The sequence below is a fragment of the Prunus avium genome, chromosome 1 (assembly GCF_965620075.1).
Source record: "Prunus avium chromosome 1, drPruAviu1.hap1.1, whole genome shotgun sequence".
Taxonomy (NCBI): Eukaryota; Viridiplantae; Streptophyta; class Magnoliopsida; order Rosales; family Rosaceae; genus Prunus; species Prunus avium.
The window spans coordinates 48,552,684-48,569,226 of NC_142284.1; the positions used below are offsets into that span (position 1 = coordinate 48,552,684).

Here is a 16,543-nt window from a genome sequence, read left to right on the forward strand (position 1 = left end):
GACATGAGAGTGGTTGGAGGACATACGTCATTGAAATTGGACTAGGCTTTTAGTTATTGGATTAATTATTTTCACTATGTCACTATCTCTTTGATTTATAATAATACCTACCTAATGCCGTGACAAATGCAGTTGACTCGATAACCAAGCCAAAGACCAAAAACCTACCAAGCATAAGGCTGTGGTCTTTGGCCCTTTCATCATTATTAAGAGCCAATAGTTTTGCATCTAAATCGTATGGCCTTATTTGGCCCTTTCTCAAAATTTCATATTGAATATAATATATTGCACTTTACTACTATCTTATATCAAAGATTTACATCCCTATAACTAAAAAAATATACATATGAAAGGAAAATATAACTAAAATTAGTAATAGATAAAGGGAAACTAAGCTGACTATATTGCATGTATTTTTACAACAAAATCCCTAAGTTGTATCTTACAAGTGGCTCATCGAACAGGGGAACTCCATAAAACTCCAGCATCTCTGCTCCAAGGAACAATAAACCATGTTACAGAAAACAACAATGTCACTAATTACAAGCTTCACCATTACAGTAAATCAGAACTTCCAAAAACAAAGAAGAGGATGTAATAGGCTTACTAATTAAGGTGGGCCTCTCCCCTTCTGCAAACCACCAGCATTACTTTAAATCATGAGGAAAGCATTCTTCTCCAGATCATCAGAATTTGTGGTTCCAGTTGTTTTTGTGCTCCCAATCCTTTGAAGGGATTTTCATCCATGGAGTGAAAAAAAAATTACATCCATTGGAGAACGGCTTTGGTTGCTGGAAAAAAATATGGTGAAATAATTCTTTATGATTTAATGTTGCCACTCTTAATGGGAGTCCGTATCAAGAGCTCCTTTTTGGGAACAGTTCCCGCTTTCATTTTCTCGTTTTCTGCCTCCTTTTGTGCTTTCTTCTTTTCAAATTCAAGCTGCTTACAGTTTTCCTCGTGCGCTCGGGCAAACATCCTCACAAAGTTGAGCAGAGTAGATACAACTACAGGGAAAATTCCAAATAAACTCAAAGAGAAAATACGATAAACACGAGAAGGAAAAGAAGAAGAAGAAGAAGAAGAAGAAGAAAATAACATGTACAGGTATCACCAAAGAAAGAAAAAAAATCAGCATTCAGTCTTTGGTGATACCTGTTTATATAACTCTTTTTTTCTTTCTGTACATGGTGCTAGAGAAATCACAGATCAATTAACAGTTAATTAACAGTTTACTCTCTCTTATGAATGCCTGACACTCAAGGCAGAGAGTATAGACCAACAGTAATTAAAATCATCATAGAATATTAATGGAAAGATAATTACTGATGATTCTTAGAAAACCAGAAGCACAAATTAAAACATATATACCTTGTTCAAATGGGCAGCGAGCAGGATCTTCCCCAAAATAAAGAGCCAATGCATCTGCATTTCTCCCCTGAAGACAACCACATTGAAAAGTGTAAGTGTGTTTTTCTTTCATACCACAAGCAAAACCCAACTCCTTAAACAAACTTGATACATACCACATTAGAATAAAGTGAAGCCAAAGACCTCACTTCAGCTTCGGCATGACTAAGGAACTCCTTTAGTGTCTGAACATTTGTCAGGAGATAACATAAAATTAATATTAAGAAAACTATTAATAGAAGCAGCAAATATCAAATGCAACATATGATCTTTCTAAAACAACATATAGTGAGGTAGTTGTTGGGCTTTGCAATCGGTGATCAATTTGTTTGGTATTAGAACCTTTAGGTATTCCCTTATGATGACCAATAAGTTTTATCCGTTAGTCAAATATGTCATCTAATTCAAATTTTGTTACCTATATGTAACAAATACCCCTTTCAGACATATCTGAGATAGGCAACTCTGAGTAAGCTTACAAATCAATTAGTATAGAAGGAACATCTGGTGATTGCTCACTTCTTTGTTTTTCTATCAAATTGTCAAGTATCCAAACGACTGCTTTCTCCTCTTTAAAGCTTATCTCATTCTAAAGGCAATGCAGCTAACCCCGGTAGGAAAGTCATGCCATGGAGATATGCATGCATGAAGTAGTTGATGCATATAACCTTGCAAAAAGTTTCTGACACAGGACCATCATTTTCCGAGGCAGTCAACTCTTGTACAACCTTCTCTAGCCCTTTACTGATGGCTTGCATTTCCTCTGCCAAATATTTCAATTGTATCTACATCATAATTAAAAACTTAGCTCAGTCAAGCTTGTATAAGAAACACACTGTACCTAAACTAAATTGAACAGGAAAAACAGAATACCTTCATTGAAGCCTCCAAACTTGTAAGGTCTTTTGGAAAATCAAGTAGTTCTGGTAGCTTCTCCGCAAGCACCTGTAGTTTGTTGAAGATGTATTTTATGAGCAGAATTGTTAAAGTTTTAAATTAACAATCAGAACAATATTATAAGATCACTTTGGGACCTAACCAAATACAAGTTTTCTATATGCTTAAACTTCTACGACACAATATGCACAAAGTGAAGGAGAAGTTCCACAAAACATTAACACAATGGACTAAAGGCTTTAAAAAATTACCTTACAAAGGTAATGCATAAGAGTCATCTTGTTATTCCGGGCTCGTGTATCAGTGAGCTTAAGGAGACTATCCAATCGAAATCCAATAGCAGAACCTACAGAAATAATTAAATAAACTAACTGCGCACATAGAAAGAACAAAAGGTACTGGAGCTTCTAGGAAAAAGAATAAGAACAAAATAATCACTGCAAAACAAGGACCTGTCATTTACTAATTATATAGCTATTTCCACCTTTCCTGTCAAAGTAGCTTACTGCACAAGTTACTACATTTTTCCTACCATTACATATCTGCCCAACCCCAACTTGCAACTTTGTGGCATTTTTATCACAAAAGCTGCAATTTTCCATTTATATATAAATGTATTAGTGGAAAATGGTAACCAAGTATTTCACTCACCTCTTGCAGTCCCATGGTTCAAGGCATTACCCAGAGAAAGAATTGTTTGCATGATCCTTTTCAGCTTTTCCGAACTTCTGATCTGATAAGCACATTTATATAAATAGTTAAAGAGATGAAATTTTCAACCAGGAAAAAAACACTAGAAAATATGAAAACAAAAAGAAAGTTGCCTGATCAGCTACTGAATTGACGGTGTTCAAATTCTTTCTAAGGTCGGAAACCTGAAAAATGCAACACCATGGACAAATGCATAACAAGAAGCACAACAGAAATAGAAAGCATCTGGAATAAAATCATTAGAAAATTTGTCCCCTTACCTGGGAATGGAATTGTATTTTAAATGAGAAAACTCTGAGCTTCGGCTCTACCCGAGGCACTTTCATTAATTCAAGAAAAAACTGTCACAAATTGCATAGAGCAATTAATTAAAGCATAAAATGAAGTGAGAGACACTGGGGAGGGGTGAAGAAGAGTTGAATGATTATGGAAGTGAATTCTTCAAAACCAGTTCAGTTACTACTAAAAACTAAGACTCTAAAGCTCAAGAGTTATGCAATTGAAACATAAAGTATTTCATCCCAACCAAATTATAATGGCAGCAAGCTATGAATATAATTTCAATGCACACAATTATAATGGCAACAATAGCCTTGCTGTCCACTATATGACTTTTCAAGTGAAAAGAAAGGAGAGTTAAAGGAAAGTGGAGGAGAAGTAAAATCCACTCACCTGTTCACATCTTCCCAAGTTTTCCTTATCACCACTGTAACCCTGAGCAACAAAGCATGATTTGTTATTCAAGAAAACAGAAGACCTTATATACTCACTGTAAGCAATTTCATGTACAAAATAATCAGGTCATATTTATAGAAGCTCTCACGATGGCATAATTAAAACTAGATAAAAGTACCTTGAGTAATTCCATCTCTTCCTTTGTTGGACAAAATTTTATGAGGTTCTCAACCTGATCAATATCTAATGCTAAATCATCCAAGGCAAGCACTGAACTCTGAAAAATATACCAGACAATAATTATTTAATAGTGGAAAAGTATGCCATCCTATTTTCTTAAACGAATGGAAGTTAGCATTTGGAGCTTTGAAACTGCAACCTAACAAAACTGTTAAGAAGCATATACAAGCAAACAGGTGCCTTTAGGTTTATAGCTTACCATCAGATCAGGCAAAGGGATTTTAACTTTAGAAAGCATTATTTCACAATTATATGCCCGCCTTAGCTCAATCTGCAAGAACCAGTAAATTTCTCGTGAGGATTGAGGTGGCAAAGGAACACTGCGTATTCAGTTAGTTCAAAACAACAGAAAAAAAGATGGTACAAAAGGCAATCTGCTAAACAGATCCTCACTTCAAGCCAGTTGACTAGCAAAAACATAATTACCAGATTTCTTTCCAATATGCAAAAGGATGGCAAAAGGAGAACTCTTGCAAGCAATAACAGACTCTATGACCAAGCACCACTGCTATCGGTTCTGTGCAAACACAATATGAAGTTCCATTTGCACATACTGCTGAATTAATAATTTGATCCATATTATATATGTTACATCTAACTCTCCTTGAGGGATCCATCAAGGGGCACTACTAGTGAAAACTAGGTAGGCCCTGTTTGATTGACAGATCAAGACAACTTTAGTTATCCACAAATGAAGTAAAAACCAGGGCTAATTACCAGCTGAACTTTTTCAGATTTAGGTCCTGTGGTGCGACGACTAGATTTTCCTCCTGCATTTCCATGGTCTGAATTTGGAGTAACCGCAGAAAAAAGACTCTCGAGTTCAGACATGTCAAACTCTGGAGGCCTGGAACAGAGGAAACAGAATCAGAATAATAGGGTTCCAATTGTATGAATAGAAAAAAACTGATAAAATTCCTTAACGAGTGAGGCATACTTGGTTGCTTCATCAGCTTTTTGTGCTTCAGCCCATAAGCTTCCTTGCATTGCTCTTGTTAATTTTAGCCAATGATATGGCTTCAGATTGGCCTTTTTAGGTTGAGCCTGATTTCTGGAACTTGGACGTGTGAGGCCCCGTCCCTTTAGACTAAAGGGAACACCAGAAGGTGGTCCAGGAATCGAAGGAATATTACCATTACTAGCCCTGGGAAGAGGTGCTGTGGGGGCACCACCAGATATTGATACCCCATTGGGAAGAGGAGGAGGTGGTACAGGTGGCACAGGTGCAGAATTCTGGGACAAAGATTCCTTTGGTGCAAAAGCTGGAGGAGGGGGCGGTGGTGGTGCTGAAGATGTTAGAGTAGAAGTTGAGGCAGGCCCTGAACATTGAGGAAGTGGAGGAGGTGGAGGGGGGCGAGACATGACTGCTGAAGAAGTAGGACAAGCAGCTAAAGAAGCAGAACTTGGGGGTGGAGGGGGAGGGGGAGCGGCAATGGAGGAGGTCGTGACTGTGGATGATGATCCTGAAAAAGGGGGTGGTGGAGGGGGAGGGGGGGCTGAAACTGAGCTCTCAAAAGAGGATGATGTTTCCTGGAAGGAAGGGGCAGGGGGGCCTGAGATAGTGTTCTTGAGAGAAGATGATGCCTCTGGAAAGGAAGTGGGAGGGGGAGGAGCAAGGGGAGCTGAAATTGAGTTCTTGAGAGAGGATGATGAAGAAGCCTCCAAGAAGGAAGGGAGCGGAGGTGACCCTGAAAAAGGAGGGGGTGGAGGAGGGGAGGTTGAAACAGAGTTCTTGACCAAGGAAGATGGAGATCCCCCCGAAAAAGAAGTGCATTGAGGGTGAGGAGGGACTAAAACTGAGCCCTCGATGTCAGAGGGTGAAGATGTCACTGATAGATTAGGAGGTGGAGGTGGAGGGGGGGAAGGAGGAACAAATGCTGACTGACCTCTACCCTGTAATGTAGTTTCAGTGTGTTGGGTAAGCAAAGACAGCGGGGAATTTGAAGTTTGTTGGGGAAGTGCTGGTGGCAGAGAAGAAGGTGTAGTAGCAGCGGAAATCTTTTCTACAGTTGCATGCCCAGAAGATTGCAATGAAGAAGGTGATGCTGACAGTGGTGGTGGTGCAGGAATAGACAGCTTACCAGGCTGCACAGATTTAGGTACAGTTAAATCAGGAGCTGATGAGGCATGGGAAGGTGGAGATATGGTCACAGGATGTGTGATTTCTTCTACACTGTTAGATGCAGCGTGATCCTGCAACAGAGCTGTAATGCCAAGGGCTGAGGGTGCACTGTGATATCTTGACATTGGCACAGGCGATCCTTGCAAGGAATTACAATATGAAACTGGTGCAGACCGGGAGGCTTGAGGTGCTCGCTGAGATATGATTTTAGATTGGGCAGGCCGTAGGAGAGCAACTTGCAGTTCCTGGGGTTCAATCTTTTTTCTAATCAAATTAGCATTTAGAGATGGTTCGAAGCTGGACATAGATTGCTTCCCATGAGGCCTACATTGGGGACTCTTGATACTATTTTCTGCTGCCTTTGGTTCTGATGTAAGTTTTGCAGGAAGTGATTCTAGTAACAAGTTGCCTCTCTCTGCAGTATAAGCAGAAGCACTGTCATGTTTCCCCTGAGCCACGGATGTGGGACCCTTGATATTGTTTTCTAATGCCTTCACTTCTGATTTAAGATTTGCAGAAGTTGATTCCAGCAACAAGCTGCCTGTTTCTGTGTTATGGACAGAAGCACTATCCAGTTTCTGAAGAGCACCTGATGAGGCAATCCGCTGGAGGACATTAAGTGTTACATCTGTCTTTGGATCTAGCCAATCCACATTGCTAAAAATCTCCTGAACTTTTGCAAATGCTTCCACAGGAAGACCATCTTTCTCCTCCATACCAGGCAAATCAATTGATATAAGAGAAGTAGCAGCATCCATCTCCGAGAAAAGAACCTTCATCCAGATATTAACAATAATAATAATGAAAATGATGATTAGAATAGTAGTCGGATTAATGATAACAGTAATGATGATAATGATTGATAATATTTTGCTCCTAAACATGAAATTTGAAATTTCACTGACTATAACAGAGAACACAGAGGGATGTACGAGTACCTCTGCTCTGAAATCCTTGGGAAATTGATCCTTAACATTCCATAAGATGTCTATCTCCTCACGATTAAGCATCAAAATATTGGACCTTATAAAGGCCGTATTGAACATGATGCGAAACATCATCTCTTCACGTTCCAGATCATTATCCAAACTAATACACTCGAGAACCACATCACCTTGGATATGGCAATGTATATCAATTTTAACTAGTTCACAATCTGCCTGCACCAAGATGTGAAGAATTAAAACAAAATTTAACTAAGATAATTTGATTGATATCCCTGCCAGAAGCAACGCATCAACATGTAGACAAATGAAATCATGAGAACAAATGACCGAGAAAAAGCTCTACCTTGTTCAGGAAGAGAAACCACAATCTGTGATTACCAAAAGGAATAAAAAAAAACATATAAATAAGAGTAAAGTGACTTAAACCACCTGCTTGTAATGCCGTACGAGTTTGCTCCTTTTTGGAGTTGAGAACAAAACTTTAGGAGTCCGATCAGCAGCCATAAAAGGATCCTGTCCATATATTCTAAATATGGGACGGCAACCTCCCTCTCCATCCATATTAGGAATGAATCTTATGATAATGCAGTCCAATGTAAGTGCCCTATCCAGTGGAGGCCATTCCGATCCCACATTTCTTCTTGTTATATACTGAAGATACCTCAGTTGTGAAGGCATCGGATTCAGCGGTGACATTAACTGCAAAAGTTCCCGAGGTGCTTGCTTGTAAATGACGTCCAATGTCTTGTGCTCCCCAGTGTACTGCTTCCTGTAAATCAAGAGTGCAGCCAGCATAAAGGCCAAAACCAACCACCCACCTCGTTCACAATGCATTAGGAGCACATTTTGTTGCCCGAGTGAAAGCCAGCTCTCACTTGATCTCAGGAAGTGGTGTATCGCCTCCATTGTGAGAAGTGGGCAACCTTCATAGTGTCGAGGATAGTCCATTACGGTCATGTCATACTCAGACAATATGTTAGAAATCAGGCTTTGATTTTCTCCGTCTCGAAAGTTAAAGACCATGAATGAAGCTTCAGGAAACTGTTCACGGAGTTGACTCGCTATGCCTCCTATGTAAACTTTATATTCATCTTCTTCCAAAACGTCCGTGGTAAAACAGCAATCAAAAACTACATGTGCAGACAACACAATTGCAAACATGTAAGTAAACATATTGTAAATTGTTCTGCAGCATAATAATACAGGTTCAGTTATAACTTTTTTCCACTCATTTGTCACGGCATAATCATAATTGTAGAACCTGAGCAAATCACTGGACATATTTTGAATTTTTCGTAAAACACCTGAAAATTAGTTCTTATCCGGAAAAGTTTTCGGGGACATTAACAGAGCCTCCTCAAAGTTCAACAAAGTATAATATGTTCAATAATCTCCAGTTCCATTCACGCGGACTCTGCCAAACTGATGCAGTTCACTTCATTCTTAGGTATACCAAAACACATTTAGTAAATATGCATCTCCAAATATAGACATCTTCCCAAATTACAAATAAGCTGCTCTAGTTAACATTTTAACAATAAACACGTATACCCAAGAAAAATCATCATAACACCAATGCGTGAAATTCAAGCAATCAAACGAATTCAATAAACCAAATTCCTTTGAAATTAGAACCAAAGACAAACATACCATAAACCCTTTCAGAGATCTCCAAAAGCCCATCTGGCGGCTTCCTATAGAAGAACTTTCTGAACAACGCCATTGAGTGTCAAGATCCGAAAATACCCCTCACAAGAACACCTAAAAACACTCCAATACAACCCACATTGTCTCAGCTCATATACCCAGATCACCAAATGCCCAAATGAGTGCAATATAAATAAGGGTCAAGACGATGATGGTCTGCAACAGAGTGTATATTGAGGAACCCGAGGAATATGGGTTTTGCTGGGTCTCTAAGGAAAGTGCCTCTGAGTATTATTTGTGGTGTTGTTGTTGCTCTTGTCTTGGCATTCACACTTTGTATTTATCAGAGAGAGAGAAAAGACTTAGCTTTCAATCAAGAACCGTTGGGGGACTGAGAGGAAGAGAGAGAATGTGATGATGGGTATCTTCTTCTACGTTGTATTAGAGAAATAAAAAAATAAAAAAACGAAGTCAGATATGGCGTTTGTTTAAGCAAACAGAGAATAAGGGATCTGGGGTTTGTCTCTGTCTCTCTCTGTCTGTGTGTGCGTCTGTATCTAATGCGTTAGGGGAGAGAGAGAGAGAGAGAGGAGATAGAATTAGAATTACACAATTATGCGTCCTTGATTTTATTTTCTTTCTGTTTTTCTCACTTTTTCTTTACACAATTATTTTCATTGCTTTGGTGGCAATTCACACGTGTGCGTTCCCATGAAAAACTATATTTTTGTGTGTTTATTTTCTGCGTGTGCTACTTACAAAGTTTCATTTTTATCTTTTTGTAATTGTATTTTGCTAGAAGTCCTTCACCTATCACTTACAAAGTTTTAATCACGCGCAACTTAAATAAATTTATATTTTATTTTTTTGCAGTAGTACTTTTCTAGGGGCTCGTCTCAACAATATGGAGAACGAAAACTATTGAGCTTGCCACTGGAAACCAAAATCGAATCAATCCCATGAGGCATTTGCAACCTATCTGAACGTGCTAATTGTCTTTTTGTGAAGAATCTACCTAAATGTTCTTTTTTTGTGTGTAAGTAATGTACCTATTACCAAAAGAACATAAATATAAATCCTTATGGGTATAAATACTCTTTAAATAAATACATTTAAATTTAAGATAAAAATAAAAAATAAAAAAAGACAGTGCAGAAAATTAAGGAATAAATTACAACTATTTCGAATAAATATTTGAATTTATTTAAAGAGTATAGCCGCGCGGCTATACTATAAAAATATTCGAATATATTTAACAAGTATAGCCGCGCGGCTATACTATTTAAATAAATATTGTAGGGGTTTTTTTGTTCCAGTAGCTATAGATGGGCCTAAGCTGCTGTAAAGAGAAAATAGGTGGAGTTGCCCATGTGTATGAGTTCAAGAATCATGCCCTAAGAGTGCTTCAAAAGGTTCATGGAGCCCCAGGAAGCACTTTGGTTTCTTTCACCAACAAACAGATCAATATTTTGACTTGGCTTGAGAAGCTTGTGGCATGAGAGTTGAGCATTCATGAGTTTAACATTAGAGAGAGAGAACTTGAATTTCTCATGAGAAACAAAGGTTCAAAGCAAGGGGAGATGGAATTTTGAAAAGATTTGTTGAGGGAAGAGAGGAAAAGATGAGATTGGAAGAGTTGTGACTTGAGCAAATTTCCAACAGCTTGATGAAAGTTTCGTCACGCTCTTGGAGGGTTTGCCAGAGGAGAAAAAAGGAAGGAGATGGAAGAACAGAGCTTGAAATTGAAGGGTTCCAGTAGTGAGAGAGGATGCTTGCTCTCTCTGGATGTGGTTATTTGCTGGGTTGGACATGCCCCCTTTTATAGGTGCTGAAAGCTCCTCCTTCCCAAGAAACCCTAGCTGGTTCTCCCAAATCTACCAAGTCTCCCCCTCCATTCCTCTTCTCTTTCTTTGATTCATCCCCATTTTGTGAAATCCCCTTAATCCAAACACAGAGAGACAAACTAGGCCATTCAAATGGCTACCAATGTCCACCCAACCCCAGTTTCACAGTGGATGAATGAGGTTTTGGTGATGAAATGAGAACATCTATCATCTCAAAGGCCTCAACTTCTCTCTTTCCTAGTCGCCGGAGAAAGAAATCAAGGCATAACTAGGATAACTGGCGAAGCAAATGGGAGCGAGAGGGTGGTGACTGGTACCGTTTTCAAATGTCACCATTGAAATTTTGGGTTATTGCCAAAATTGGATTGATTCTAAAGTTTGTCATGTCACAACACATGAATTTTGTAGATGCCTATGGATGTATGGTTGCTTATACTCTGGGAACAAGGCTGCTTTCTAGGAATATATATCTACGATAAATAAAGTTGATGATCTGCCATGACTAGTGATTGGCGATTTGAGTGAGGCCATCTGGCGGAATGAAAATGATGGTGATAACGATTAGCATCCTAGTAGATGATGATACCACCTCGAGTTCATGGAACTAATGTGCTTGATAGATTTAGGATTTCATGGGCAACTGTTTACGTGGGAAAGAGGATGTGGGAACGTCATAACGGTCCGTTAACTCCTTGACTGGGGTTTGGCCAATAGTGAATGGATGGAGAAGTGGCCCAATTCCCAAGTCACCCATTGTGCTCGGATGGCCTCAGACCATTACCCCATTGTATTAGAATGTAGGAGTGGGCACGGTCCGGTTTGGTCCGGTTTCACCCTCAAACCACAGCTGAACCAATTAAACTTTCACGGTCCGGTGTGGTTCGGTTTGAGCTAAAATCAAAATGAAAACCAAACCAAACCAAACCATTCATATACGGTTTGGTCCGGTTTGGTTCGGCCGGTTTAGGCATAAAAGAAAACATCATTTTCTCCATGTCCCCGAATATGTTCATTCTCAAGTTCCCTAATATGTTCCACATCATACAACCCAAAGACGTAAAGAAAAAACAGACAAAGGAAAGAAGCTGCAAGCAATAATAATTATTACAGAACATGATTCTCAAAGAAATACAATCCTATTGTGCTTAATTATATAGTTATTACAAATCATGATTTAAAAAACAGTGATAATCCTTCCAAACAGCAGCCCCATCAGATTCAACACAACAAACAACATCCCTGAGATCTGCACCAAGGCACAAATGCAAGGTCCTCTTCCTCTTCTGTTATTCACTACATTTGATCTTCTCTCTTGTGAACAGGCAGCAAGCATTAATATCACATAAGCAGCATTTTATATTCATTATTATATGAACAAAACTAAATCAAAGCAAGGTATACTACAGTCTTTATATACAACCAGTTATTGGAGATTATACTACATTCTTCATATCATAATTAACTCCAACTGGCTTTTATATATTATATAAAACTGCAGCTACGCTATTGAACAGGTATATGATTTCAGATTAATTTGGTGAGATTATAATCTATGGTCGTCTTGTATAAAAACACATTCAATTATAATCTATGGTCGCCAGCTTTTATGATGTCAGTTTGCACAGCCAAAAAATTAAAAACATTAAAAACAGAGAAACTAGTTTTCATACCTATACCCAAAATAGAAGCAGCAGATGAAGAAGAGGTGAAGGAGGACTTCGTCATCTCAGTGGTTGAGGGGCTGTCTACGACCTCGTCATTATCACAAAAACAAACCAGACTTATTTTTATAGAATCAAAATCAAATAATTACAGAAAATTTGTTAAATAAACAAAATAATTAACTCAACACACCGTTGAATCAGAGTTGGTCTGTGGGTGAAGAGATTGTAGAGAATCTCAGGTATTTGCGTGAGTCAGAGAGTGTTGATGTAGCAGCAAGTGGAGTAGAGAATTCTAGAGGGGAAGAGAGAATGGGAAATAACTCATTCTTGTAATGCCGACAGTAAGCAATCGATTTCTATTTCCCAGGAGATCTCAAAGGTGGTCCATTCTCTTTGCCTGACGATGGATTTCGCTGAGGGCGAATGGGTGGGTTTCGCCGAGTATGAATCATGTTGGCTTGAGTTAGCGTCGAGGGATAGGGAAAGGGAGATGTAGCAGAGAGACAGAAAGAGGGGGAGAGGTAGCAGAGAGAGATGGAGAAATAATGAGAGGGAGTTGCAGCTAGGGTTAAGAGACGAAGGAAGGAAGGAGATAGGAGAGAGGATCTAAGGGAAATATGAGGGAGAGAGAATGGTTAGATAACTTAGATGTGTCCGTGAGTTGTAGTTTTGGAGTCCAATCAAGTGTTGCAAGGTACATGGTACACTTCTAAATAACCACTCAAACCTTGCCACATGTAAACTAAATTAAATAAATAATAAATTAATTTATAATCGGTCCGGTATGGTTTAGGACAGTTTTTAAAACACTCAAACCGCAGCCGAACCAAACTAAACCGGTTCGGTTCGGTTTTTCAAACTGTTGACTTTTTCTTTGGTCAAAACCAAACCAAACCAATCCAATATAATCGGTTCGGCCGGATTAACCGGATCGGCCGGATTGATGCCCACCCCTATTAGAATGGATCCCTATTGCCAACAAGCAAAAAAAAAAAAAAAAAAAGAGTTTTCAATTTTGAAGCTAGTTGGGCTAATATAGAGGAATGAAAAGAAATTATCAATACTAGTTGGGAGGCCTATCGGATGGTAGATGGATTAATTCCTTGTCTTCTAATCTATAGAACTATAAACAGAATCTTATTTGTTGGAATAAGAGTCGCACCCAGAATTGCAAAATTCGGATTTCTGAATTAGTACAAAAACGGTAGTGATACAGGATAACCATGCTATTTGTGACTCTATGCATGGTCAGATGGAATTAAAAGCTGAATTGGCTGAGATGTAGAAGGCCGAAGATCTTTCCACTACCTGTTTTTTCCACTTGACTATTATCCAAAGAAGATAGAGGAATCATTTCCTACGCATTAAAAATCCTCAAGGGACCTGGTTAACTTCGGAAGGTATGATTCAAAATGAGTTTAAAACTTATTTTGCTTGCGTGTTTGCTTCCTCAAGTAGTCGAGACTTTGGTCGGGTTATGAATTGTATCCACCCAGTATTGAATGATGATATGAATTGGATGTTGTGTGCCCTTTTTTGAGGAGGAAATCCATGATGCCTCTACCCAATTGGGTTCCCTTAAGGCTTCTGGCCCAGATGGATTTCCAAGTATCTTTTATCATAAATTCTGGTCAACTTTAAAAGAAATAGTTGAGGGGGCTACTGCTGAGTTTTATGAAGGTTATGATCATATGAGGGAGATCAACCGTACCCACATTGCTCTTATTCCCAAGGTGCAGTCACTGGAGTGCACGGGGCAATTTAGATCGATTAGCCTATGTAACAACTCGTTTAAAGGGTATTCTTCCCTACATCATCTCTGAGCAACAAAATGCATTTATCATTGGAATTCAAATTCAAGATAACATCATCATAGCCCACGAGGTTTATCACTACTTGAAGCTTAAGAAAGAAGGGAAGAAGTTCGAAGTGGATTTAAAGATAGATATGAACAAAGCCTATGATCATCCTAAATGGGACTTTTTGGAGGCTATCATAAAACGTATGGGATTTGCTGCACTTTGGATCAAGCTAATCGTGGCTTGTATCACATCCATTTCTTTTGCAGTGGTCATAAATGGTAAACTTGGAGCCAACTTTCTTCCCTCTCGAGGGCTCAGACAAGGAGACCCTATTTCTCCCTATTTATTCTTAATTGCAAGTGAAGTTCTATCTCTAAACATCTAACAAAGTATCGACAATAAGGTGATTAATGGTCTCAAGATTTCGAGAATAGGACCAATGTTATCTCATTTGTTTTTTGTCGACGACTCATTTTTCTTTTTTAAGGCGGATTTTGTGAATTATGTGAAGATGAAGAACCTCATCAATGGTTATTGTAATGCTCGAGCATTACTTTCAGCCATACCTCTTCCCCTTGAGTTGAAAAATTGTATTGCTAATGTCTTTGGCATTTTGAATAGTGCAAACCCGGGTAACTATTTGGATCTTCCACCTTAATGAAGTGAGTCCAAGAAAGCTGCAATGGGGTTCATCCTTGAGAGAGTTAAGAAAAATATCGTTGGTTGGAAAACTCACACTTTGTCTACTACAGTTCCCGCGCTATCCAATAATGTGTTTTATTTTCCAGCTATCCTGTGTAATGACATCAATAGTGACCTTGTTAATTTTTGGTGGGGTTGCTCTAATGTGGGATAAAAAATCCATTGGAAATCTTGGCATTCTCTTTGTATGACTAATCAGAAGGGCGGGTTAGGGTTGTAAAAAAGGAGTCACGAGCAGCCCACCTCGTAGGTTTGAGAAATTTCCACGACCAGACGGCGCACCACCACGTCCAGTACCACGAGGACGAGCACCACCACGTCCTCGATTAGCAGCAAAAGCAGCGATGATAAGAGAACTCTCAATCACAGCCCCCACCTATTCAGCCAATCTGCGTTCAGTAGTCAAGAGCAGTGCCTCAAGCTTTGGATACGTGAAAGGAGTATCCCTAGCCTGAGCAGCAATAACAACCATTTCAAAGGCAGGACCCAAATTATTCATAATAATCTGAACCAGTTCATCATCACTTACTGGTTGACCTGCAAAAGCAAGATTATCAGCAACTTGGTTCATTCTATCAAGATAATCAGAGACAGATAAGTCTGGTTGCGTTGACTTGGTTCATACATAACGGCCCTCCAAAGCCAGCCAGGTCGCACGAGAAATCTGGTTGCGAGCGATGGTGGACAACACAGAAGGAGTGAAGGAGCTATTGAGCCAACTCAGAATAAGTTGATCATGTTGCATCCAGGTAGTGTGTGCAGGAGAAACAGTGGTAGAACCAAAAATATACTGAGGAGGGCAAGGAATGGAGCCATCCACATATCCCATAAGATGACGGCTCCGAAGAATAGGAACAAACTGAGCCAACCATAGAGAATAGTTGGATCGATCCAACTTGATTGTGACAACAGCAAAGAAAGCAGTGGGCATGGTGGTAATATGAGTGGCAGGTGTAGCACTGTTGGTAGGGTGGGAAGAAGCTTGGACGTCGTCTGTATTGGCCATTTGAAAAGAAAGAAAGGTTTGGGAGAAAGAAAAAAAAAACGAATGTCGTTAGATAGAAAGCTCAGATACCATGTAAAATATCAAACACACGTTTTGGCTGAATGATCCATCAGTGTGATGGAGGGTTTGTATTTATAAACAAACTATACAAGAGTTGAGTTACAAAGATAAGATAGGACTCCTCCTTTAAGAGGTTATCCTTATCACAGAGTTTGAAATACAAAAACAATCTGAACAAACTATCAAACTTTCAAACATACAATCCAATCATGATTTTGAATTCAAAGCTAAGGATAGCCTTGGACTAACAGGGGTTCCATGACCTTACGACTTTCAATGGCAATTAATGTTGGTGTCTCATCCGGAACTCTGAGGCTTTTTGGGTGCAGGATTTGAAAGGACACTATTTCCCAGAGGCCGATTTTCAAAAGGCAACAATTGGGGCTAAACCCTTTTGGATTTGGTCGAGTATTTTTAGAAGGTAGGAAGGCTATTATTGAAAAAGCACGGGTCCAAATCTCAAATGGTGTTGGTACCTATGTTGCACCGACACTCCAAACTGCTGGAGTGTCGGAGTGTCGGACACGCCGACACGCCGACACGGCTCCGACACGGCTCCGACACGAGTTGGACACGGTCAACGGCTGGGACACGGTCAAGACACGCCGCCGACACGGTCAAGACACGGCTCCGACACGGTCAAGACACGGCAGGGACCAGATTGAAATTTTGAAAATAAAAATTGGGGTCTAAACGTGATTTTTGAAACTTTAATGGACTAATTTGAAATATTTTTAAAATATTGGGTTAAAAGTGGAAAAAGACTTTTTTAAACCTAAATGAATCCCACATTTTTCCCTTTGTTTTCAAATTCTT

At 39.3% G+C, this 16,543-nt stretch overlaps 1 protein-coding gene and 1 long non-coding RNA gene across 2 annotated transcripts; both read right to left on the reverse strand.

The window, feature by feature from the left end:
• Positions 1–254: 254 nt before the first annotated feature.
• LOC110762600 (actin-binding FH2 (formin 2) family protein) lies at positions 255–9,261 on the reverse strand. Its single transcript, XM_021965243.2, has 18 exons — positions 8,653–9,261; positions 7,432–8,132; positions 6,994–7,215; positions 4,871–6,828; positions 4,651–4,780; positions 4,133–4,204; positions 3,872–3,970; positions 3,691–3,732; positions 3,279–3,359; positions 3,132–3,182; positions 2,959–3,040; positions 2,559–2,653; positions 2,284–2,355; positions 2,079–2,195; positions 1,527–1,595; positions 1,372–1,438; positions 608–1,007; positions 255–490 (listed from the first exon to the last, which is right to left on the reverse strand). Exons 1-17 carry the CDS (start codon positions 8,723–8,725, stop codon positions 820–822), a joined length of 4,119 nt encoding a protein of 1,372 aa, XP_021820935.1. The 5' UTR covers positions 8,726–9,261; the 3' UTR covers positions 255–490; positions 608–819.
• Positions 9,262–11,575: 2,314 nt separating this feature from the next.
• On the reverse strand, positions 11,576–12,714 carry LOC110762650 (uncharacterized). The gene is made up of 3 exons (XR_002527607.2): positions 12,348–12,714; positions 12,164–12,238; positions 11,576–11,804 (listed from the first exon to the last, which is right to left on the reverse strand). It is a non-coding gene; the product is annotated as an uncharacterized LOC110762650 (long non-coding RNA).
• Positions 12,715–16,543: the final 3,829 nt, after the last annotated feature.

Coding starts and splice junctions, on each gene's coding strand:
- LOC110762600 (XM_021965243.2), bottom strand. CDS start 8,725: ATGGCGTTGTTCAGAAAGTTCTTCTATAGGAAGCCGCCAGATGGGCTT. Junction 8,133..8,652: donor GATCTCTGAAAGGGTTTATG/GTATGTTTGTCT, acceptor CTGCACATGTAG/TTTTTGATTGCTGTTTTACC. Junction 1,008..1,371: donor TCGCTGCCCATTTGAACAAG/GTATATATGTTT, acceptor TTTTCCCTGTAG/TTGTATCTACTCTGCTCAAC.